General features: G+C 43.6%; 1 protein-coding gene across 2 annotated transcripts in view; it reads right to left on the bottom strand.

Moving 5' to 3' along the window:
- Nucleotides 1-26270, bottom strand: part of CACNA1D (calcium voltage-gated channel subunit alpha1 D) — a 1031608-nt gene that overhangs the window by 514555 nt on the left and 490783 nt on the right. For both annotated transcript variants that reach the window (XM_085624624.1, XM_085624625.1), the window contains exons 24-25: nt 11770-11877; nt 11625-11677 (exon numbers count right to left, since the gene is read on the bottom strand). In XM_085624624.1, coding sequence (XP_085480750.1) covers nt 11625-11677; nt 11770-11877 — 161 coding nt within the window. The remainder of the gene's footprint in view (nt 1-11624; nt 11678-11769; nt 11878-26270) is intronic.

Genomic DNA, 26270 nt, shown 5'->3' with positions numbered 1-26270 from the left:
AGTGCATTAATCTCTGGGCTCTGGGTAGAGGATCAGAAAGTGTTAATCTCAAAGGACCCACTGAACTCTTCCCTAGCCATACAATGGATCTTCTCCATTTGCAAGGGTTGAGTCTTCACTGAATGGAGCTCCGAGAGTGGTATCATTGACAAGGTCAAAAGCAGCATAGCTGCTAGGTCTTGGGTGGAGGTGGTTTCAGTAGAAACAGTGCTGTAGCCACAGCCAGTAATTGTGTGCAGTTAGGAGGTGTCAGTTTGGAGCTGCGAATCTGAAGAATCTAGCCCAAACTTAGGAAAGAGAAATGCACTCAGAGGAAAGAGGGCAGCTTTCAAAAAGCTCAACCTGGCCTGCAGAAAACCTGAGACAGACTGAAGAACAGACAGAAACTATGCGCAAAGCTTCGGAAAAACCAGGTCAGCTCTGAGGCTAAAAAAGAAGAAAGCTGCATTGTGGAAAGGCACTGCTGACTTTCCTAACGATCTCAAGTCTTGGACTGTTTTCCAGATGAGAAAAAGGAGAACTTGTCATTCCTACAGTGTTTCATGTGCTTCTTATGAGAGGACCCTTTGGGTGGATATTCTATACCAGAAGACTTAGATGAGGGAGAGTAAAAGGGCTGGATAAGGGTATCGTATGTGGTCAGTTCAAGAACAACTTGACCTCCGCTCACTGATGGTCTTCCGGTTTTCCAAGGCACATGAATCACAACCACAGACACCACATCACACAAGCATTGGCATAGATAATAGGTTTCGCCTTTGGGACCTTAAAAGTGTTTAGCCATGCAACAGTTGAGCGTGGGACTGCCATGGGTATTGCTGGTCTGTAGAGTGTAACTAGTGTTACGGGCAGTTGAAACTGTTTAAATGAAGAGGAGAAGGACCTGATGTCAGAGGTTGAACATATTTAGCTATTAGCAATCAATAACACTAATTAGAGTGCCCTACTCTCAATCCCCGTCAGCTGCAGTTCTGGCCTTTATAATAATAATAATAATAATAATACAGAATTTTATAAAGCGCGAACAGTTACCTCTCCAGGAGGTGTCCCGGCGCTGAACGCAAGCAGAAAAAACAAATACCGAAGTGCAAAACAGTTAATTAACGAGGTTGGGAGAAGAGCCAGGTTTTCAGCATTGATTTAAAACACGATTCAGAGGGGGCCTGTTGGAGCTCCGGGGGGAGTGAGTTCCAAAGACTTGCTACATTGGCAGAGAACGTTCTGCCGCCCAGCCGGGCCCTTCTTATTCGCGGGACTGCAAGCTGGGTCCGGAGGTTGGAGCGAAGAGAGCGGGCCTGCGTGTATCTTGGCAGTCGGTCCCTCAAGTAAGTAGGACATGAGCCAAACAAGGATCTGAAAGCCAACGTAAGAGCCTTGAATTTAATCCTGTGTGCCACAGGTAGCCAGTGAAGTGATCGAAGATGCGGAGAGATGGAATGCTTGAATGGAATATGCATTAACAGTCTCGCAGCCGCATTCTGGACCACTTGCAAGCGTTGAATTAAATATTTGTGCAATCCCAGGAACAGGCCATTCGCGTAATCCAATCTAGATGTGACTGTCGCATGAATTACCATTTTCCTGCAATGTGTCGGCAAAAGTCGCAGGATTTTGCGAAGATTCCTAAGTTTACCCAAGCAACAGCCCATCAGCTGTTGGGTGTGGGAAACAAAGGACAGATTGTTGTCCCATCGCACTCCCAGATTTTTTGCCGAGGGGCTGGGAGAAGGGGGGGAGCCCATTGCTGCCAGCCACCAGAGCTCAGAGGGGGGCGGGGCGCCTTTGCCAAAATGCAGCACTTCCGTTTTGTCCACATTAAGTTTCAATTTATTAGTGTTCATCCAGCGCGCCACATCCTGGAGGCAGCCTTTAAAATATGACAAGGCTGCCTCAGACCCCTCTGCGTATGGATACACAAGCTGAGTATCATCGGCATAAGATACTGCCTTGACCTCCCAGTTAGCGATCAGTGTGAAGAGTGGGGCCATATAGATATTAAATAGAAGTGGACTAAGCGCCGAGCCCTGAGGTACGCCACAACCTAACTGCTTAGGTGTAGAAGAAACAGTCCCCAAGGCGACCTTCTGGGTTCGCTGGGACAGGTAGGAGTGTAACCAGGCCAGCGCTTGATCCTGTATGCCCACTTCCGACAGTCTCATCAACAACCTTGCGTGATCAACGGTGTCGAAAGCCGCCGAAAGATCCAGGAGCACCAGCAAAGCTGAGTCTCCCGAATCTAACGACCATCTTATTGATTCTGCCACCTCGATCAGAGCTGTCTCAGTGCTAAAACCTGGTCTAAAACCTGACTGAGTCTCGTGCAGAATCTTGTTGTCCTCTATGTATTTACTGAGTTGCCGCTGGACAACTTTCTCCAGCATCTTGCCCGGGGCAGCCAGAAGGGAGATAGGGCGTAGGTTGGTGAGATCCGTAGGATCTCCATTAGGCTTTTTCTTTAAAGGGAGGAGGGTAGCATGTTTCCATATGTCTGGGAAGACCCCCGATGAGATGGATGTATTCCAGACGTGTTGTAAGGACGGGGCCACAAAATCCGCCATTGTGAACCACAGTTTGGGAGGGCAGGGGTCATCCGGCGAGCCTGACTTGCAACACCTTAATTCATGTAAAACCGCGGGCAGAGTTACAGGTTGAAAACAGGTCAGCGGACCGTTTATCAGCAGTTTAGCAGATTCTTCTGTTTTCTCTGTTGCTACCTCTGGGCCAAATGAATCATAAACGCTCTTAATCTTCTGGTCAAAGAAATCCGAGATTTTATTACAGATAGTGACCGAAGGCGGTATCTCCCTTTCAATGCATCTAGGCTTGAAGAAGGACTGAACCACCTTGAAGACTTCCTTGCTGGAGTGTTCTGCCTGTTCAATTGACGCAGCAAAAAATAGTTTCTTTGCCTTTCGGACAGCCTTCTGAAATTTATGGGAGGCCATCTTATAATGAGTTCTCTCCAGAGTCCCATAATTTACCCTCCACCGCCTCTCTAAACGTTTACATTTAGCCTTCTCCGTTCTAAGATCCTGTGAGAACCATGGAGCAGAGGGGGAGTCCCTTTTGGACAGCGCGCGTTTAGCTGGAGCAATGGATGAAATCATATTTTCAATCCAGTAATGAAGCCGCTGCGCGTCAGAATTAGCGTTCCGTGTTAACGTGGGCATGTTTTGCACCAGGACTGGGCCCATAGCGGACGGGACAAGCTTCGACCATTGTCTTTTCATGAAAACTCGTTTGCTTGGCGTTGGTCTGTCAGCTGCCAGATTTATTGAAAAAGGTAAAAGCAGATGGTCAGACAAAAGTAGTGGCAGAGGATCTTCCAGCAACACCCCTTCAATGTTCGAAAGGATGAGATCGAGTGTGTGACCCGCCCTGTGTGTGGGTCCCTTATTAATTAGGCTCAGATTTGCGGCCATCAGGGTGGCCCTTAATATCTCTGCTTGGGCACAATCTGTTCTGTCCATATGGATGTTGAAATCCCCCACAACAAGGAAGTAGGGATGGAGGAGGGAGCTCTGCACTATTACGTCCAGCAGGTCAGTAAGATTAGAGTCATTCCCCCCAGGTGGGCGGTAGATAACTAGACCTGCTAAGGATGTCTGAGAGCCCACCTGAATGCAGAAGTGAAGCCCCTCCATGCCCGCGATCAGCATAGGGGCCGAGGATGTTAGTGTGAGCTGATCTTTAATTATAGCAGCTACCCCACCACCTCTTTTTCCACCCTGTCGGTTGGCGAGGCACATTGTGTATCCCAGGGGCACTGCCAAGGCTATAGCCGTCACGTTATCCTCACTAAGCCACGTTTCAGTTAAAAATAAAACATCCCAATCATGGCCTTCCAGTAGCAGCCAGATATCATTGGCATGCTTCGAAAGGGATCTACAATTCAGCAACCCTGCTCTAAGACTTCTATTGCTGAGCGGTCTGGACTTGCGGAGCCCCTTCACCTCATTCTCCCATACACCGAGGTATTTCCCACACGTCCCGCAAGTAAAATCGAGGGGGAGGGAGCCTGGGTCAAACCTGTGCAAGTGGCAGTCAACATCCGTGTTAAGCCTCCACAGATCATCTCGAGACCACACGATCCTTTCCCTGTCGGTTCCATTTCGAGCAGCGTGCCTGGCCCTGGTCGCACACTGGTCGCGGACGGGCGCAGACGGGCTTGCCTTTGGCGCGCCTTCGGCGCGCCGCCGGCGCGCCCGCTGCGCGCGTCCGCTGCGCGTTAGCCAGGGCATCAGTTTTAAACGTGAGGAGAAGCAGCAACTAGAGCGCTGACTGCCATGTACCGGAAGTAGTAGACTCCCTCCACATCAATCGGGACAACACCCGTGGTGGAACGGGGAGGAGCAACCGGTCACGGCAATCAGACAGCACCGAGAACAGGTAAGCTAAGTGCAAATAGCAATATTTAGGGTGCGTTTAATGTGCAAACAGGCGTTTTAAAATACGTAACTGTGCCAATAGCTGAAGGGAGACACAATTACAGTAAAATAACGGTAGCTGGTGCAAGTTATTATTTAACAATAAAAGCTTCACACAAAACACATTAAAAACCGAATAAAAGAACTGGCTCCATCAACACTTGTCATCTAGCAGGACAAAGCAGTACTGTCTCTCTGCGCGCGTCCGCTGCGCGTTAGCCAGGGCATCAGTTTTAAACGTGAAAGCCTAGAAAAGACCAGAAAGGAGCGTACATTGCTTTCAGCGATTGTCCATATATTGTAGAGCTGTTAATGAAAGATAAAGAAAATGGCGAGTTGCGTGTAGAGAAAGAGGAATTGAAAATAATGTTGAGGTTAGATCAGACGTGGCTAAGGAGCACTAGTTTTAGGAAAGAAGACTACAGGGAAGGAAGGAAGGGAGACACTCTCATATAGAGTAATATGTGATTGTAGACAAATGACAGTAGACCATAAGCAAATATTAATTTTTTCAGTAACAAAATTACTATTGAAAGCAAGTTAACCATCCAGCGTCATTAAATCAACATTTCAGGATCTACCAACACGTTGTCTTACTTTCAGTTTACAATCTAAAGGAAAATTACTTAGGTCAACCAATATATACCACATAATATACCCCCCGCCCCAGCATTGCATAAATAATTTAATGTGCAGTTCAACTGGTCTCATAATTGAAACCGTACCTTGGAACAAACATATTAGTGTCTATGATACAATGAGGACACATACCATTAGGATGACTAAGAATCTATTGAAATCTGTTCTATTCTGAGAAGATGGTAAAGGTGTTGGGGATTAAGAGTCAAGTTATTATGGTCTGTCTTTCTGAAAAGAGACCAGGGCTGCCAGGAAACAGATAAAAAGTAAATAAACTCTTGCTAGAATAACCACGCAAAAGAGGTTAGCCAAGGCCACCATTGGTACGAAACTCAGGGATTGGAGGTGGTCTTGGTATATAGTGTTTAATTTAAGAAGATTTATTTACAGCTATGTGTGACATTCGTTCCAGGCGCAATGCAAATACCATGCATTGTCCGTATATTTCCTATTATATAAAACCAACTATGACAGTTTGAAATTGAAAATATAAGAATTAGGCTAAAGTATTGCGGTTTCAGTATCACAATTATGTTAGATGTGTAGCTCTTTTGGTTAGGAAGTTGGTGTAAAGATTTTGCCATTTATATATATCACTTTTATATAACACCTCACAGATTTGTCTATGAGCAAATATGTTACAATTGTTTGGGACCTTGTATTTTTATTTATTTTCTGTAAATCTGTAAAGTCTATGTATCATTCTTCAAAAATCTTGACATGGCTTTTAATTCCTATAGCAAGCTCAGTCTAAACTAATGTAACATAAAGTGCCTTTCTTAATGATAAAAGTTAGCACTCAGTTAAAGTATAATTATAAAAACAGCCCGGACTCCAATATAAAGCAGATTATTGAAACCAGAAGCGAGACTTCCCAAATTATCCTAATTTTAGGCCATCCTATTCCATATGACCGATTGCAGTTGCTATTTACACATCAAAGCCTCCTTGCTTAGTGAAGATACCATTATAAAGCGTTGTGAGCACCATTTGATCCGACAAAAGTGACAAAAGATCTAGCAAACGTGAACATGCCAAGCTGGAGTTTTGCCTAATCAATAATGCTTATCCAACACTGGAACCAAGCCTTAACCTCTCCAGTCATGCGAAGGCATGCCAGATTAATCAGCCATATCCATCCCCTGAAAATGGTCTGCGACTTTTTGCATTTTGCTTTTCTTTTTATTATGGGGTTCTGCTAAACAGCCATGGTCAAGTACTTTTGTGTTATATCTGTAGTAAATGGTTCCTCTTAAAGGAGAGAAAAGATGACTGTTTGAAGAGGAACCTCCAAACACCCTCCCCCTGGAATGTCAACTTTCCAATGCTACATTTCCACCACACTCTGCTTTCGTAGAGTTAAAATTGGAATGTGAAATTCGCTTTTTTTACTTGTCTCCCGAGTGGACTTTAGATGTGCAGATAATTTGTGTCTATCAGTCCTTTATCGGAGGCAGCATAGTCATTAGTTGCCTACAGTTAAAGATATCCTCTGGCCATCATTTACACTGTCCTTCATTTTGGTTTTGCAAACCATCTCTAGTTATTGAACCAGGGAAGTCTTAATGGCAATCCCCTAAATAATTGAAGAGCCTTCATCTCCACAGACCTAGGTTAAGTTGATTGGGATTTTAGAAGCTCTCCAACTAGATGTTGCTTTTCTAACTAGTAATCCCGGGTGCACTGCTTGTGAAGATTTTTTTGATGACAATGACGGCCACGAGGTTGTGGGAACAGTTCCCACAAATTAGCCCCTGGTCAGGATTTCAGCAATCTGTGTTTTTATGTCGATGTTGGAAAAGGGCCTCACAGCTCCTCACTTTGTAAAATTCGCCCATTAAAACCTTACACCACTTGGGCATAATTCAGTCAAAGCTTCACCTTCGAGTTGAGACGGCATCGAAAGCAAACACCGGCAAAGCCAATAGGCCTGGTTGGTTTTGAAGCGACAGACATGTACAAATGCACAGAGACTTTGTATACCATGTCTCTATATAACCATGCCTCAAACTGTTACTCATATGACTGGGCCCTGATATTCATTCCCTGAGGCTGCGAGGCAGCTTTTTTTTTTATTCCACAAGCTTCCGGTGCACTACAGTATACCCTAATATAACCCAATTTAATGGTACTCTCTTAAATTACCTTTGAAGAAAAGACTGTGAAGTCGCCCTTGACAGGTCTCGAACGTGTAACCCATAAAGCGCAGCACATATTCGCGTCCTCTGTTTCACTCACGAAGCATTGCATTAGTTAATATGAAAGTGGGACATCAAGTCACAGCGGGTTCGCCACCAATGTTGCATATTTACATCACTATTATTAATAAAATTACATGCCTATTTGTAGAACATAAATCTTCAGTAACGAGTGCGGTAAGGAAATGAGAGTTTTCAGGAAACAATCACTGTCAAAGTCCCACCATTACACCTTTGTATCCATCTGAGCATATATGGGGCATTGACAGGCCCTGGGAGATAGCTCGCACTTCTACAGTGAACTGTAATTTCCATCCAGCACTGAAGCCCAAGCGCTTAGAAGCTGTTCAGCTCATACTGATGTCGCCTGAGGCAGTGAAAGTAATCACGCTCCAGATGGCGCCTCGGGCGTTCAAAGCTCGATGACGCGGCAAACTGCGGCCAATCGAAGGTCGTGGAAAAACGATGAAAGGAGAAAGGATCAAATCGACCTCTTCCCTGCGCAAATAGGTAATACACACAGGCCAGACATTTGACAAGGTCAAAGGGTCGAGCAGTGATTAATGGCGAAGTTGAATTAGTCGGGAGAAAGCGAGCAGCGGAGGCAGTTTGATAAATGGCCCACGCAGTTTCGTTTTCTTTTGTACTTTGAGCGTTTTGAATCTGCACATCAGGGTTTCCAAAATACTTTGCTAATCTACTTTGCTATAAACAAACTTTGACGTAGATGGTAATAAGCCAAGAGTACTTTTTTTTCCACCATTAAAGTTAAAACATAATTTGGTTCACTGCTTTACTCTCAGTGAGGATAAAACTGCAGCCTCATGCTAAAAAAAAAATTAAACACAGAAAACGAAACAAAACATCACAAATGATTTTGTGTACCCAAGAATGAGACTCCTTTTCTTGTGATGTCTGAAGGTAACTGCTGCTATTGTGCTGTATTTAAACAGAGGGGAATGCATAGCTTAATTGTCTTTCCCAAAAACAGTCGCTGTACTCTTGAAAAGAGAGGGGTTGTGGGCACTGGTATGCATATTTACTAACAAAAACAAGCATTGGCCGCGAGGAATGCAAAGATGGGGGGCTGCAGCGGGAGAGAGAGGCAAAGGGAGTTGTGTGCACGCGCGTACCGGCACATACGCGTGTGGTGCGTGCGCAGCAGCGCCCAAAGTGAAAGTAATCAGAAAGCTGGTAGCTGTGCACGTGCGTGAACGCAAGCATTAGGCCAGCAAATGCCGGTGGGAAGCACTTTTAAAACCCCCACTTACTAAAAGTCGAGTAAAAGCGCATGCGCTGCTGTAGGCTCGACCTAAAAAGGACATCTGCAACAACAGCGACAGGGTTTAAACCCTGATACCTTGAAGGACACATTTGAACTAATCTCCAAAACAAGCATGCATGATTGGAAACCAGGCTCTGGTTCGGTGTCACTAAGGCTCAGAAAAATAGGAAATTACTCAACCCCATCAAGCCACAACATTTTTAGGTCTCGCCTAGCGTTGGAGCGCGAATGCGCTGCCATCGCTTTGCGAGGCATGCAGTATATACTGTAATGTGGAAGCTTCGTGAAAGCTCCGCCCACTCTCTGCCCATTGGCTCTTGTCTTAAATGCTGCCTTCTGGTTGGTTTGAGGCTTGTTAGTCCCTCCTCATTCATCATTTGTTTCCTTCCACGGCTATTGGCCCCTTTACTCCTGACACTATTTTCTTTTAGGTCTCGCCTAGCGTTGCAGCGCGAATGTGCTGCCATCGTTATGCGAGACATGCAGTATATACTGTAGTGTGGAAGCTTCGTGGAAGCTCTGCCCACTCTCTGCCCATTGGCTTTTGTCTTAAATGCTGCCTTCTGGTTGGTTTGAGGCTTGTTAGTCCCTCCTCATTCATAATTTGTATCCTTCACGGCTATTGGCCCCTTTACTCATAACACAATTTTCTTCTTTGTCTCCCCACCCCACCGCCCCCTCCCTCAGTCTGTGACTTCTCACCCTCCCCCACCCCCCCACTCCTGTTCGTGTTTTCATGCCTGCCGCTACTTCCGTTTTAATCTTTATTATTGCCACCTTGAAATATGTGAGTTCAAGATGCGTGCTGTACAAAAATGTCTTGTGTTTAATGAACTAGATTTTAATGTTACTCTAAATATAATAAGACTCTAGGCAACATTCGGGGTATGCATGGCAACTGACGCCTCTTAGTTCACAAATGGCATCGTTGTCGGGCAGGAGGCGCGGCAGTGTTTTTACTCATGCTTAAAACAAGCAATTTTAATAACTTCCTCTCAATTCAGTGCTATAATCTTGTGTACTGCGGTGACGCGCTAAAGAAATGCACTTTTTTGAATTCTGAAGAGACATTATCGCATATTTACATCATGTTTACTGTATGATTAACATGCCGATCATTTTCATGGCTCGCCCACTGGCTCGTATACGCTTGATTCGTCTCCGGCTGGCTCCACCTGTTAATTAATATATTGGCTCGCACACGTCCAACAAAGAGAGATTAATGTATACATGACACTGAGCCCGGTAGATGGTAGAGAAATAGACTGGTGCAGACAAACAGACAAAGTCAGTCTCCATTGCCTCACGTCAGAATCATCACTTTCAATAACCTAGAAATCTGCTGGCAAGTCCCGCATGCCCCACCCTCATCCCCCTCACCTATTCTTAGCAGAAGTGGCAGATTCTGAGCTGTGCCCTGCTGGTGCAGAGGAGCACGGCAGAGTCTGTAGAAGCGCTGGGATCCCTAGCCACTCTGGGCGGGCACCTGAGCCTTCCGGGTGTCTTCACACTCAGGATAAATGAATACATTTTGTTCTGTGCTTTAGTTACCCCTCTGTGAGCACTGTCTGGTAGATGAAGCTCTGTGTTAATAAACACATTCAGAGAGGTGGTTGTGTACAAACAAACAACAGCCACAATACCGTACGTTTTGAACGTGTAGTTAAATACCTGCTCATCGAGTACGTCATTGGCTGATCATTCCATGGCACTACCAAAATGACATTTGGACACATTTGCTCAACTGTAAAACACTCCATTCTATGGGTCATTTAACAACTCGGGGCTTTGGGGTTAGGTAACCTACTTTGGATGCTGTGTACAAGAGTAAATACAAAAATGAATGCAATGAAACTAAGCAACCAGTACTGTATAAAACACTGTGAAAACTGACACGCATTCTGGCATTTTGTTTAGTTAATGTCCATTTTCTCATAGATGCAAGTAAAGTACTCTTAATATCTTAATGAAATCTGCACACTTTTAACTAATAGCACCGGGCGACCTTTGACAACTAGGCAATGAATACATTTTCCTGTACCCCAGAGGCCCCCCTGCCCCCGCCCCCTTGGCAAACTTCATTGCCTCCCAGTGTTTGGGGGACAACCAAGACGCAGGAGAGTGAGTCAAATAGTCTAGAAAATGAAAGAGAAGCCGGTATTCGGATTCACATGCTCCGATCCCAAATGCATTGGTTTGTCTGTAAGCACTACTTTTATTAATGAGTTTCGCATAAGTAAAGCACCACGGTGTGCATGTGTGGCAACACTTCACCCATAAGGTACGTGCCAAGCAATTGTTGACACAATCCACACTTTGCGTCTTTTTCAATATATTTATGACGAAGTGCAGGACCTTTCCAAGGGATTTTGCACACTACATACATTCACTCCAAATATAAAATATGTAGGTAAAAACACTGCCATTTACAATGTCAATAGCTCCAACTTGCAAATGTTTGTTTTAAGCTGGAGTCTTCAATTCCGGTGTGAGCAGAGCAGCAATTACAGTAGTGTGGCACAACCTGGTGACCTAAAGAGCTACTGGTAGGCGACAAAGTTCATGATCCAATCTGGCCTCTGGGGCTGTTCATAAGGTGTGAAATATGCTGGATGAATTCAGTTTAGTCTTTCTATGGAAGCTTTCAACGTGTACTAACTAATGGGGTAGTAGTAACATGATTTTTTGTGATAGTGCTATTTCCCCAATGTGTAAGTTGTGCACAGGGGAACATTCCACATTGGGCAAAGGCAGCCTCACTATGCATTTGGACATTTTTGTTTCTTGTAGGTGTGCAAAAACTCACTTGGCAAACCACACCACAGCTGGTTATGCAGCTACCCAGCACCTGCATGGGAGTTACTCCTGTGTAATGTACACAGCAGTGGCATAAAATGATGAAGTAGTAAATGGATTTACATTTTCTAGGTAGTTTTGAGTACGCCTTCAGTTGAAATTGCCTTTGTGAATTGGGCCATAGAAATGTAATTTGCTTATAATAGTCACTTGTATTTGAAACTGAAATCTTTAACCTATTCCTAAAATTTCAGTTGCATAAAAGAAAACAGATCTTACTTGCACTCCTCTGGTGTGTGTTTGGCTTCATCTGTACAGCGATAGAATTTACCCTACAAATGAAATAAAAATTAGTTGTCTCAATATTGAATGGTTGTAAAGTAAGTAATAGTGCATGTTTCCAAAGATTTTAAGGGATTATTACCTTGAACAGCTGAACTCCAATGCAAGCAAACATAAATTGGAGCAGAGTTGTAACAATCATGATGTTACCAATAGTTCGTATGGCAACGAAGACACACTGAACAACATGCTGTGGAGAAAGAGAAGAATTTATGAACAAAGGGTTTCAACTGCTTAATGAAGCATTGATAATACTCTTATTTACAGTTTATGTCCTTTCACTGGTGGCAGTAAGCAATGCATGTACTAAAGCATGTACATTTACTTTAGTGAATGGCATATTGCAGCACAGAGTTTGAATGGGAATCTGCTTCAAAAGTTTGTATACTTACAGCAGAAATGCTAAAAAAGTGTCAGTCGGTTTGTAGGAAATTTTATTCATTTAATAACCAAGGAACTGACTATATAAAAGTGGTTTGTGGAGGAGCAGGAAAGAAAAGTAGTGAAACAGTTACCAGCCTGCAACATTATTTGTCCACCACGGCTAATCATCCAGGAGTTTGCTGCAATACTGTGTCAAATTCTCAACACAAAAGAGTACAATACCTTAAAGTGTGCCAGAGACAGGAAAAAATAGTTATTTCTGCAGTTCACAAACCTTGTACCCTCTAAGCTGGAGGGGGTGGAAACTTTCCTCGGTCCACCATGAGGCAAGCACACAGCAGAGTGAGAAAAGCCTGCCAATGAGCCTATAGATCTACAACCCCCTTCTTCACCAGTGGCTTTCTTGTCTGCTGCCCTAGGTAATGGAAGGAAGCAGCAGCACAAAAGGAGAACAGAGTCCTGTAACTGAAGACTCATTCCCTCTGGTGCTACCCTGGCTCGCCTGTATTCTGCTCTAGTTCAGGAGGGCCGGAAGGATTGGCAGTAAACTCAGTGCTAGGTACAATGAGACAGGAGGTGGGAAAATGGGAACACTGTCAGGTAGTAGAGCACTCCAGATCTCTGAAATGTTTGTTATGGCGTACTCTTATGAAGGCATTGACCAAGCCAAAGCAGGAGCACTCTGTGAACTATGAACTATGACGGGGACTGGTACATTGTGATGAGTTCAAATGATTAGCCCTAGCCATAGGAATTAATGAGCCTAGTTTTGCTGTGTGAGTGTATGGGCTGCCAGTACAGTGTTGTGGGAATGGAAACATCTATGGTACAACAGTACAGGACGATATGCAGCCTGGGCTTTTTATCCATGTCTGCATGTTACTTTGGGACAAATATCTCCATGACAGCGCTCCGGTTTGGCATGGCAGCACAATGGAACTGCTGTCATAAAAGTGGGTACTGAAAATGTACCCTTAAGGTCAAGGTACATGTCTCTCACTAGATTAGTTTTCTAAACCTGCCATGCTTTACCGTTGTCTTGCAGAGAAGTGGGTCCACTGAAAATGGAGGTTGCCATGCCGCCCTATATCGGCAGCTTGGTTGATCCACTGGAGAGTGGCATCCGGTCCGTTCCATCCTTCCTCTCTATAGTTAAACAGGCAGCTCCACTATTATAAGGTTATAAGAGCTATCTTGCCCCACACTCAAAAAAAGGTAGGAGAATGAAGAGGGGTGGCAAAGTCCTACTACTGACTCCTCTATATCAGGCCCAAATCTTGTTAAATGAGTCTTTACTAGATATTGGATACTAGAAATGTGTTGTTTTAGCAGGCATATAAGATTGTTCTGGAGCAAATAAGACCGCCCAGACAAATGAGTCTTTACTGGACAAATGGGGCTATGAGTTGCATATGGGATTAGACCTGTGCATATGGGTCTATAGAAGGAATACAGGGCTATAACTAGGCATGTATCTATATCCTGACATATTAAGAAACACACCTGGGCACGAGACTGCATACCTGGACATATGAGTCTGTGTATTGTGTTTGTTGTTTGACATGGGGCTTTGTGATGTTACATGACACAATATCTATACATGTGATTTTTGCTTTACAAGGAATAGGAGTATATACCTGTTAATATATGGTTCCACTTGGTATATTAAACTTTAGCTGGGAATGAGGTGATACCTGAGCATATGTGGCTAGATCCAGGCCCCTGGATCGGTGACTGCCAGACATTAATGCACTTGTGCATATGGAATAGTACCTTTGAATGAGAGGCTGCACCTGGGCATATGGTGATGTATTTGAATATATGAGGCTGGTCCAGAAATAGGACCATGTCCCAGTGCATAACTCTGTGTGACTAGGAGCATGCTCCTATTCCTAGTAAATTATTGTAGGGTTATGCCTAGGTATTATGGTGTTTAAGGGGTGAGCAGTCTAAATATCGAGTTTTAAATGTCGACCTACAAGTATATCGAGTTGTAAATATCATAGGTAAAGAATATCGATGGACAGAATATCGACCCCAAGGTAAGTATTATCGAAGTTAATAATACCGAAGTCATTAATATAGATGTAAGTAATATCGTAATCAAAAATTTCGATGTCAAGAATATCGATATTTTATTAGTGTAATGTATTTTAATATGTATTTTATTTGTATGTGAAAGATTATTGTAATGTATTTTAATACATTTAAAAATAAATGTTTAGAGATTAATAATTATTTAAAATATAATTTAGCGTTTTAGTATCAGAGCGGGTTGTGGGTTTATAGGGGAATAGGGTGGGAAGTAATTTAATTATAATTAATTAATTAATATGTATTGTTTAATTGGTATTTATGATTAATTAATTGTTAATTAATTACTAATTGTTAATTAAATATATTAATTGATTAATTAATTGTTAGTTAATTACTAATTAATTGGTGATTTAATTTTATTAAGTGATTAATTGATGCTTAAATTAATTATGTGAATTTTTATGTGTAGTGGGTTGTGGGTTTATAGGGGAATAGGGTGGGATGTAATTAAATTAAAAAAATTACTGATAATTTTTAATTATTTGTAATTAATAATAATTATTTGTTAATTAATTATTAATTGGTAATTAATTGTTATTAGTACGTTAAATATAGTAAATATAAATAATTTATTATTTCATGTTCTTTGTTGTTATTGCTAATTAATGTATTGTTAAATAATAATTAATTTGTGAATAATTGTAATTTGGTAGTTAATATGTATAAATTTGTAAATAATAAGTATATTAATTATAAAGAATGTATTATTAATTGTAAATAATAGATAAACTGATATTTAAATGCATTGTGTATTTTGTATGTGTAGTGTGTTGTGTGTTAAAGGGGGAATAGTGTGGGATGTAATTTAAAGTTATTTATATAAATATTTATTTTAAATAATTGGTATTTAATAATACATATTTTGTAAATTAGTTATTAATATGCTATTTTTTTTATAACTAATTATTTAATTGGTTATTAAGTTTATAGAATCCCTATGCTATCCAGTGCTTTCCCAACTGTTTTACTATCTGGAGTTGGAATAGTAATTTTTAACCCTACGCTAGCCAGCGCTTTCCCTAGTGTTTCACTTACTGGAGTGGGAATAGTAATTTGTACTCCTACGCTATCCAGCGTTTTCACTACTGTTGCACTCTCTGGAGTGGGAATAGTAATTTTTACTCCTACGCTATCCAACGCTTTCCCTTCTGTTGGACTCACTGGAGTGGGAATAGTAATTTTTACCCTTACGCTATCCAACGCTTTCCCTACTGTTGCACTCTTTGGAGTTTGAATAGTAATTTTTACCCCTACGCTATCCAGCGCTTTCCCTACTGTTTCACTTACTGGAGTGGGAATAGTAATTTGCACCCCTATGCTATCCAGCGCTTTTCCTACTGTTGCACTCTCTGGAGTTGGAATAGTAATTTTTACCCCTACGCTATCCAGCGCTTTCCCTACTGTTTCACTTACTGGAGTGGGAATAGTAATTTTTACCCCTACGCTATCCTGCGCTTTTCCTACTGTTTCACTTACTGGAGTGGGAATGCTAATTTGTACCCCTACGCTATCCAGCGTTTTCACTACTGTTGCACTCTCTGGAGTGGGAATAGTAAATTTTACCCCTACGCTATCCAACGCTTTCCCTACTGTTGGATTCACTGGAGTGGTAATAGTAATTTTTACTCCTACGCTATCCAACGTTTTGTCTACTATTGCACTCTCTGGAGTTGGAATAGTAATTCTTTTCCCTACGCTATCCAACACTTTCCCTACTGTTGCACTCTCTGGAGTGGGAATAGTAATTTTTACCCTTACGCTATCCAACGCTTTCCCTACTATTGCACTCTCTGGAGTTGGAATAGTAATTTTTACCCCTACGCTATCCAACGCTTTCCCTACTGTTGCTCTCTTTGGAGTTGGAATAGTAATTTTTACCCCTACGCTATCCAGCGCTTTCCCTACTGTTTCATTTACTGGAGTGGGAATAGTAATTTGTACCCCTACGCTATCCAACGCTTTCCCTACTGTTGCACTCTCTGGAGTTGGAATAGTAATTTTTACCCCTACGCTATCCAGCGCTTTCCCTACTGTTGCACTCTCTGGAGTTGGAATAGTAATTTTTACCCCTACGCTATCCAGCGTTTTCCCTACTGTTGCACTCTCTGGAGTGGGAATAGTAATTTTTACCTTTATGCTATCCAACGCTTTCCCTACTTTTGCACTCTCTGGAGTTGGAATAGTAATTTTAACCCTACGCTATCCAACGCTTTCCCTACTGTTGCACTCTTTGGAGTTGGAATAGTAATTTTTACCCCTACGCTATCCAGCGCTTTCCCTACTGTTTCACTTACTGGAGTGGGAATAGTAATTTGTACCCCTACGCTATCCAACGCTTTCCCTACTATTGCACTCTCTGGAGTTGGAATAGTAATTTTTACCCCTACGCTATCCAGCGCTTTCCCTACTGTTGCACTCTTTGGAGTTGGAATAGTAATTTTTACCCCTACGCTATCCAACGTTTTCCCTACTGTTGCACTCTCTGGAGTGGGAATAGTAATTTTTACCTTTACGCTATCCAACGCTTTCCCTACTATTGCACTCTCTGGAGTTGGAATAGTAATTTTAACCCTACGCTATCCAACGCTTTCCCTACTGTTGCACTCTTTGGAGTTGGAATAGTAATTTTTACCCCTACGGTATCCAACATTTTCCTTATTGTTGTTTTTGTTGGAGTTGGACTAGTAGTTTTATTGTGTCTGATATTTCATATGTTTTGTATTTTTTTTGCTATTGTAATATATCATTAATAATACAAATTAATCACATTAAAAATATTGATTATTATTTGCTATATGTAATTATTAAATATTTATTAATGATATTATTTTATGTGTATAGATGTATTGGTAATTTTTAAAAACATTTAATAATTTATACGTTACAGAAATTATTAGTAAAATTAATTATTCAGTAAGTATATATATTATATATTATATGTACATGTTTAATTAAAGTTTTATTAAATTATATATATTAATAATACATTTTAAATATTATACAATATATTTAATTATGTTTATTTAATTTCTAAGTATAATTTGGTTTATTTTACATATATTTTTAAAGTAAAAGAAAAACGATATTTTAAATTACGATATTTTTGACATCGATATTTAATTTTCGATATTTTTGTACTTACCATGTTGTAGATAGGATGTCGATATTCTTGACATCGATATTTTTGTTGCGATATATTTGTAGGTCGATATTCTGTCTGTCGAAATTATGTCATACAACCGTTTAAGGCTTACTATGTGTAAGTTGTTATCGTAAGTTGTTGCTACATGGTAGTGGGTAGTGGTAGGTTGTGTGTACTATGAGAATGCAAGGTATAGGAGGAGGAGGAGGAGGGATAGGAAAACATACAGTAACATGATGATGAGATAAGATGTGTATCACAATACATAAATGGTATTAAACTGTTACTACAGTTAGGATCAACAGGGTATACTGAAACCTACCATATAACAAGCATTTACAATGCAATGGTCTCGGCATTGTAAAAGTTAGAGCTATTGGCATTGCTCATGACTATGAGCGTGCGTCCAGGTTTACTCCTCTGTTCCCTCCCTAGGCCTGCTGCTCTATCTCAGAGCTCTGTTCAGCACTCTCATTGTGGTGTGCTCTGCAGCCTGTATTTACAAGCCTCGATCTTGTGTCTTTATTGGGCCATGTGTTTAAACACATGGCCCCATAAAGATAAGAAAGTGCACCAGTATCTTCCCAAGTACGTAGCCATTTGTGGTTGAATTTGGCTTTACTGACAGGCGTGAAGTAAGCTGCGCCATCCATCAGTCCTCCAAAGAGCACCCTATCCATACACGGGACCTAACGGCAACACATAGTCCATAGAGGCATGATCGAAGGATCTAGAGGGCACTTCATATAGTTTTTACTTTACGTACTTGATTGAGAAGTCATCGCATGGGTGAGCTGCTACCCTATTGTTTTAGCCCCAGGCCACGGTGTCATGTGTGGGACTGTTTGGCTGTTCTTGGAAAAGTACACTGGAATCTCCTGTTTGTATCAGGGCTTTGTTGTCTGGAGTGACCCATCGTGTAGTACGTTTCTGTATTTGAGGAATTAATGCTGTTGGCTTGTAGAGAATAATGGATCACTTAAGGGTCTGAGGCTCGAAGATCCATGTTTTTACTGACTCTGTCTGACAAGTTTCCAGTTTGTAGTTTGGTGAAGTGATCTGACAAAAGTGATGGGTCCGAGGTTTGTGGAATACCACCAGGCAATCTACGCCTCCCTAATTTATTTTGCCGTGTAGTATGATATTTTGCAATACAAACTTATGGGACTACGGAGATCGGGAAACACCCATTACAACGACTCTGTTTTCACGCGCTGCCATCGCAACGCGGCTTTTACATCGCAGGAGGCTTGACACCGCATGTTTTTAGATCGCTTGCACATTTACTTCGCTAACGTTTACAACGCAAGCAAGTGCAACGGGAAACGCATAAACTCGTGCTCACCGCATGTTTTTAGTTCGCATGCACATTGGCAAAAGTAGGGGGAGGCTTTTACGACCCCCCCCCCCAAAAAAAACACGCAAGCAAGTGCAACGGGAAACGCAGGGCTGTGGCCCCGGAAGGCTCTCCCTCCGTTGTCCATTAAGCCCAGAGTTATGGCCCTGCGAGCCAAAGGTCGCCTCGATAGATAGTGTCTCTCAGTGTGACCCATTTTTTTGCCATTTGCCGTCACTGTTTAAACTTTTCAGAAAGTACTTAGTCAACAGTTTCATGAATGAAGCACTGAGGTGAGGGGGGGGCGCAGAGGATTGCAGTCCTGGGATTAGTGCAAGAACTGCAAGTTTTCCAAACTCCTGGCTTTCCCTCATCTGTGTGACACATCGCGCACAGGATCACCCTAACAAGTTTACATATGTCCCTATAAACGCACGCAGTATAACAGAAGGAGAGCCTAGTGCGCCTCGACGGCCCCTCAACTCACATTTCCCACCGAGGCGCTTGTCACATGGATGTTTTTCATACAAGGCTGTTGCAGTCGTGAGAAAACGCTCCCCCTGTAGTGTTCGTTCATTTTTACATTACGAACAGCGTGTCTTCGGGTTAGAAACTTTTACACACTTTGTTGTTTATTAATAATTCATAAGACACGTTTTCCCAAATCTCAACAAACGCAGTTACTTTCACGGTGAGTTTATTTTACATGTACTGTCACCGATGACGACTCCTGGTTTCACACTGCCGCAGACTTAACGCACTGCCGCTCACACAACAGATTGACTCTAGCAGCACGGTACCACAGGGGTTAATGCGGATTGAGGCCGAGGGGCCTGCTCCGTTTATTACAAATGCAGCGAAATTTCCTGAAACAGGACTTGCTAGCGTGTAGTAGTCTAGTCACATGTTAGTGTTTACATATCACAACAGTATTCGATGTCAGTTGCTAAAGTTTCAGTGCGATGACTCTGTGGATGCTCCGATATTTTCCTAAAACTTATCTTGTATGTTTGTGTATTGTTTTTAGCAATCATTTCTCGTAGTCGTTTCAAAATGTTCGCAAACTAACATCCGAAACACTCAGGCGGAAAGTTCGTTCCCTAGGCCTCTGTGAGGGCTCCGGACTACAACCGCCCAAAAGCCGCAACTACTAGCTCCCAGAGGTCTCTTGTGGATCAGCAGCAACGCCCGGCAGAAGCCGAAACTCCTTTTAGCCACATAATCGGGCCCTAACAAATGCAACCAGTCAGGCCGATCCCGGAAAGAATAACAACGAACCGAGCGCGAGCAGGGAGCCCAGAAGATTGCATCAGTCCCCCGTGGTCGGGAGCCCCAGCCCTGTGCTGCAGTATCATCCTGTCGGGAAGCCGTACCCCCAAACCATCCACATTTCACACGCGTTTCCCGGGCGAGCCTTGGAGCGAAGTGCCGGTATCCACCACAGAAGCAAGCAACTAGTGGTGGGCGCGCTCCGGGGCACTTTAAATCAACCGGGCCCGTGGGCTCTGAAAAGGCAGGAATGTGCGGAGTCGGGGATTCTTTCTTGCTGGCCTTCCTCCCACGCTTCGGCCTGTTTTACAAAGCCGAGAGTCCTGGGGCTTGGGAAACACGCTTCCTTTCACTCCCCGCCGAAGCGCTTAGCGCCGCAGAGCTGGCAGTCATAAATTTTGTGCCAAACCGCACTAACAGGTGCATAGATATGCACCGTGAGGGCCCACGCTGCTTAATAACCATCAGGCAGCTCGGTGCTTTATTCGGGCGCCCTCATATTGGCTATTGATTCGTAAGATGAATTAAGTGTCACCAATGACGCGATGTTATGACGTCCGATGTTATGACGTCCGATGTTACCGTTGGCGATGTTTCATACTTGCCCATAGGCAGCAACGCATTCGCGTTGCAACGGCGCACGAAGTTTAACATGCCGATGTGTTGGATTGCGCGATGCAATGGCAGCGTGGTTAACGCACGCGATGAGATCGTCTGCGATGTATCGTCATACATCCACGGAGATCTGGTGCAAATAAACGTCTCACCCAGTCGCGGTGAACAGCACAAGTTTTTTGTAGCCTCCAGATCGCAGGTTTGTAACTCACTGGGACATCTTGTCCTTGAATATGAATCTGCTGAATCCTACTATTTATAATGGGGTCCTGTTTGTTGGAAGTGCACAAATAAGGTATTAACAGATCAGCACATAATTCAGGATCCATGCCAGAAAGTAATCTCATCTTATTTTCTGGCCTTTTCCCGCCGCTGTTGTTCTGCAGCACAACCTGGTCTTTAAAAAGTGTCTTCGTGTAGAAGTACAATTTTAAATGATTACCTGCTTTTTAATTGCAGGCAAGTGCCATAGTTAAGTGTCAGTTCGTGGTTTAGCTTTACAGTTTAGGAGGTGATGTTTCCTATCCACGACCGCTTCAGTGCACCTTAAAACATTTCTCTTACATCTTTTCCCCACCCCACTTATCCAAGTATCGCAAGATATCTCTCCCATGCCTGCTCTTGAGAACCTGCACTTCATTGAAGACCCAGATATCGCACAGACCCTCCGTTTTCTGTTGGAGCCATAAGTTTTTTTTTCTCCAGTATTTGCCTCACATTTTACAAAGATTATGGATTAAGCCTCCTTAAAATATCGTTTGAACCGCAGAGGCTGCCTCGGGCCGGTCTGGGTAGACATGATATGGTTTCTGCCCGCCTGAAATGCCCAGGCCAGCAACGTGCAGAGCTGGGACGCATATCCCTTTCCTGTTGGCCATCCCGCCAATTCATGAATGTAATAAAAAGAGACGGACGCTTCTGCCCCCTTCCGCCGCTCTCGTCTGTCTGAGAAAGCTATCGGTACCAATAAGAAAAGGTAAATCCCCTCCTGTTTACGAGCATCGGAAATTATTAAATAAACGTCGTCCTCGTCTGGTTTCCGTAGCTAGAGTCAGACATTACCCGTCTTGGCATCAGCTCGGGCACACTGATGTCAGACACCCAATTATCCCCGCGGGGGCTGGAGCAGATATGTGCTGTGGGGTGGTGTTTGTTTCTTCAGTTTAGGACTTCCAAAAACACGAGCAGATGTGGAGTGTCTCTGGGTGCAGCGCTGCAGGGCCGTCACACGAGGATGGCCGAGAGGCAGAAGGCTGGCGGGTTGTGCCCTCGACTGGCAAAATAGACAAAGGACTAGAGGGGTAAGCGCAGAAGGAATAACAGGACTAGATATTTTATAACACTCAATACTTCCGCGTACTATGTGCTTTTGTTTTCACTTGGTCGCTCAGACGAAGGAACCGAGGCACCAGGATAATGTTCCCAGGATCACACAAATTTGGGAATATGGTCAAATGTTCGCTTTTTCCTAGCCCGCATCCAAATACAGACTCTTGAGCAACGAATAATAAACGTCTCCAAAAATGTGCTCGAACATTCCTGCTTGCCGCAAGCACGGTCCTAAGGGAGAAAAGCGTGAAAATGGAGCCGGAGAAAGGAAATGAGAGGGCGGCGATACAGCTGAACACAGCGGCATTTTCGGATTGGGGGGCGTGTTTTTCTTTCTCTCCTCTTCCCATTGGCTGGAATGTTTACATTCCAGAGGAGAGAAAGAAAGTAAAAAACACGCCCCCGAATCCGAAAAAGACGGGGCTTAAACGGACAGACGCACCTCTCCTCCAATGGCTGGCCTCCGTTTAGGAAGCCAGCCAATGGAGAAGAGGGGCGGGTTCAAGCCCCGTACTAAAAAACATTAAATCTCGCGAGCGAGACTGCACAAGCGCATCCTTCGCTAGCCGAGACCTAAAAATAAGAGGGAGTGGGAGGTTTTTTGGAGGTTCATTTAATTTTCATGAGACCAATTATCGATTCAGGTACCTCCAAAGTACATCAGGCCTCCCGTTTTTTGGTTTTTTTCAGTCCAAAACGGGAAGCATCCCTTGTTTTTTACTCAGAACTCTCACTCACACACCACTGTATGGAAATGCTTCATCCTCAAGTTTACGTCCATTCGTCTTGTACCCCCAGACTGATAGTACCTGTTCCTAAGTCTTATGGTGTATAAGGCTTACAATGCGTGTACCTGTGTTTATTATACTGTAGTTGACATATTTATTTATGTATTTATTACTTAGGTGTTTTAAAACACCTTATTGTCTGTCACTAGTTTATCCAGAAGTTAGTAAGTAAAGCATACCCACAATGGCATCAGACTACTGTGGGTCAGTATGGTTCTGTTGTTATATTATGTTATTTGGAGTTATAAAGCACATCTCATCACCTGAAGAGTATCCATGCACTGGAGCACGTGTGTGGGTCATCGACAAGGTGTTAGTTGAAGAGCCAGGTCTTCAGCCTCCTGCTGAATTCCAGAAGCGGGGAGGTGTCCCTTATGTGTAGAGGGAGTTTGTTCCACGTTCTGGGTGTGAGCTAGGAGAAGGCTAGGTCTCCTGTTCGGCTTTTGTGTATGCAAAGGGTGTGTACGAGAGAGAGAGGCAGAGCATATGAGTCTGGTGGGATTTTGGAAGTGGAGGTGGCAGTTGAGATAAGCTGACCCAATGTTATGCTGTGCCTAGTGGGCATGTGTGAGGAGTTTGAGTTGGCATCACTTGTGTATCGGCAGCCAGTGTAGTTCTGTGAGGTGGTGCACACTGGGCAGAAAGGTTTTAAGGCATATTTAAAGTGGGCTCTGGCCCAGGGACCCCGCCATTCAGGGAGTCCCCTGATAGAGCCAGCTCTGTTCTGCAGAGTTGTGGCTCGATGACCTTGAATGCTTTTATATACTGCTTTCTTTTGATTCATTTTTAATGTGAGTGATGTGTAAGAGTCTATTACAGACATTTTGCAGAGAAATGTGTTTAGGTTTCATGCATCATCAATAAAAAAAAAATATTTTAGTTCAAAATAGGACTTCATAATTGGTAATTGTGAATGTGTCTCAGACATTATTTGCAGTAATGTTAGTGTGTTGCTGCTGTGTTACATTAGTGAAAACACACCTCTCTATCCCCGACTAGTAGATGTAAAAACATTTAGAATTTGGAGCCATGCAACTGGGAACTGTCTGTGACCTGGCCAAAGAGGGCATGAAAGAGCTGAAACTGGATCATAAATTCAAAGCTGTTCTGAACAGGGGCCCCCAAAATATGTTTGTCCCTGGACCCCCAAAATCCTTAAGATGTCCCTGACTGTGGGAGATCCAGGATGAGTCTAGCTGTCGTATTCCGGGTGGTCTGAAGTTGGTGGAGCAGGTGGTTGGGGATGCCGGCATACAGTGCGCTGCTGTAGTCTAGTCTACTTGTGACCAGGGCATGACCAATGGCATGCCTGGTGCGTTGGGGATCTATTTGAAGCATTTTCTGAGGATGCACAGTATGTGGAAGTAGGAGGAGCTGACTGCGTTCACCTGTGAGGCTATGTTGAGTTCATCGTCTAAGATGGTTTCGTGTGTAGTTACTGGGTGAAAGTGTTGAAGCAAGCTCTGATGGGCACCAGGTCGAGTCCCAGGGGGAGTTTTTGTTCACGAAGATCAGCACTTCTGTCTTGTCCGAGTTGAATTTCAAGCAGTTAATTCTTATCCATTCTGCTACGCAGATCATGCATTTGATGAAGTCGGATCTGGTTGTGGTGGACTTGTCTGACATTGAGAGAATGAGATAGGTGTCATCAGCATAGGAGATGACAGAGACCCTGTGAGATCTGATGACTTCGGTGAGTGGTGTCATGTACATTTTAAACAGGGCGGTGCTGAAGGATGATTCATGAGGGACTCCACAGATTAGGTCCTTGGGCTCCAATGTGTAGGTGGGAGACTGACTCGCTTTGTTCTCCCTGTAAGGAGGGAGCATGTCCATTTGAGGGCTGGACTGTGGATGCCTTTTGCGTATAGTCTTTTGATGAGGCTGAAGTGTGCATAGGCAGCAAATGCAGCTGAGGGATCTAACAGTATGAGGGCGGCGGTTTCTCCCAGTCCAGTAGGGTGTTGATCTCATTTGTGGCAGCACTTAGTGCTGTCTTTGTAATGTGGTTGCTTCGGTTGGGAAGATTGTGAAGTTTCAGGTGGTTGGTGAGTTGTTGGTTGATTGCCTTTCCTATCACCTTCACTGGGTATTGTAGAAGGGAGATTAAACTTTTTTGAGGAGGACCATGATTGCAGAATGCTTTCAGTCCTCTGGGAAGGTTGCGGACTCGATGAAGGAGTTGATGATGTAAATGAGGAATCTGCTGATCACAGGTCCTCCTAGGTTGTAGATATGATGTGGACATGAGTCTTGGGAGGTCCGGAGAGGACGTTTTTCATGACTGAAGTGGTGTCTTCCTCAGTGATTATTCTCCAGTTGGTTAGGTGTCTGTCCGAGTGGTAGGTGGACAACTTGCTGATGATGTCCTCCAGGTTTGGTTGTTTTTCAAAGTTACTGTAGATATTTTACATTTTGATATTGAAAAAGTTCAAGAGGTTGTTGCAGAGTTCCTGGGAGGAGATGATGGAGTTGGCTGAGGCTTCTGGGTAAGTGAATTGCTTGATGGTCGCAAAAATATTTTAGCAATTGTTGGAGAGAGCTTCGATCTGGTCTGTGAGGGATCTTCTCTTGGTGTCTTTCAGGAGGTGTCAGTGGTGCCTGAGGGGGGCCTGGTCGGTTGATCTTGCATCAGCGTCATGGTGGTTCTCCATTTCCTTTCCAGGTGTTTGCAAAATAGTTTGGAGTCCTGGAGTTCTTCAGTATACCAGAAGGCCTGTTTGTTGGTTCTGCGGTGTTTCGCAAATTTTGCTGGGTGCCAGAGCATCAGCACAGTTGGAGATCCACTGGTTGAAGTTAGTGATGTCCTTGGCTAGGTTGTTGGTGGTGTTGGATTGGTCTGTTTTGAGTGTGCTCCACAAGTCAGTTTCTGTTATTCTGTTCCACTTCTGTCTGGGTTAGTTTATGTTGATGGGAGCTTTGGGTTGTGGCATGAAGATTTTGAAATGGATGATGCAGTAGTCGGTCCATGTGAGTGGTGCAGCGGAGTTGTAGCTGATGATGTTGTCAGAGGCCAAGACTGCGTTTAAATTGTATACTTTGCTGTGTGTGCAATCTGAGCTGATGAGCTGGGAAGGTCCTTTGTTGTGTAGACTTATGAAGAGACCGGTGGAGCAGTTATCAGAAGGGTCGCCAGGTTGAAACTGAAATTGCACAGGAGTATGAAATCCTTGGAGTAGATGGTGAGGGGGTGATAAAGTCTGAGATGAGGTTGCTGAAGTTTCCTCATGGACCTGATGGTCTGTAAGCTAGGGTGCCCTTCAGGGTGGGGCTAATGTTAGTTTGATGATTAAAGGGCATGTGCTCCAGGACAGGTATGCCCAGGTGTGTGGTAGCTGTGCATTAGAGGGTGTCTTTGTGATGGGAAGTCCCCCTCCAAGTTTGTGGATGCGGTCCTTGTTGCAATTTTGTAACCTGGTCGAACGGCCACAGTGATGTCGGGTGATGAGGCAGTGTTCCTCCAGGTTTCCATTAGGAAGAGGAGGTCTGGTGTGCTGTTCCTGAGGAGGTTCGAGATTACAACTGTGTGTTTTTGTCAGCGAGCGGGTGTTGAGGAGCATGCATGTGAGAGTTTGCTGATGGTCTGGTGTGGTGTTTGGAGAGGTGGAGTTGTGAGAGATTGA

This window comes from Triturus cristatus, chromosome 9 (genome assembly GCF_964204655.1).
Source record: "Triturus cristatus chromosome 9, aTriCri1.1, whole genome shotgun sequence".
Taxonomy (NCBI): Eukaryota; Metazoa; Chordata; class Amphibia; order Caudata; family Salamandridae; genus Triturus; species Triturus cristatus.
Note: the sequence above shows the minus strand (reverse complement) of the source record. Positions and strands in the feature narration are given on the sequence as shown.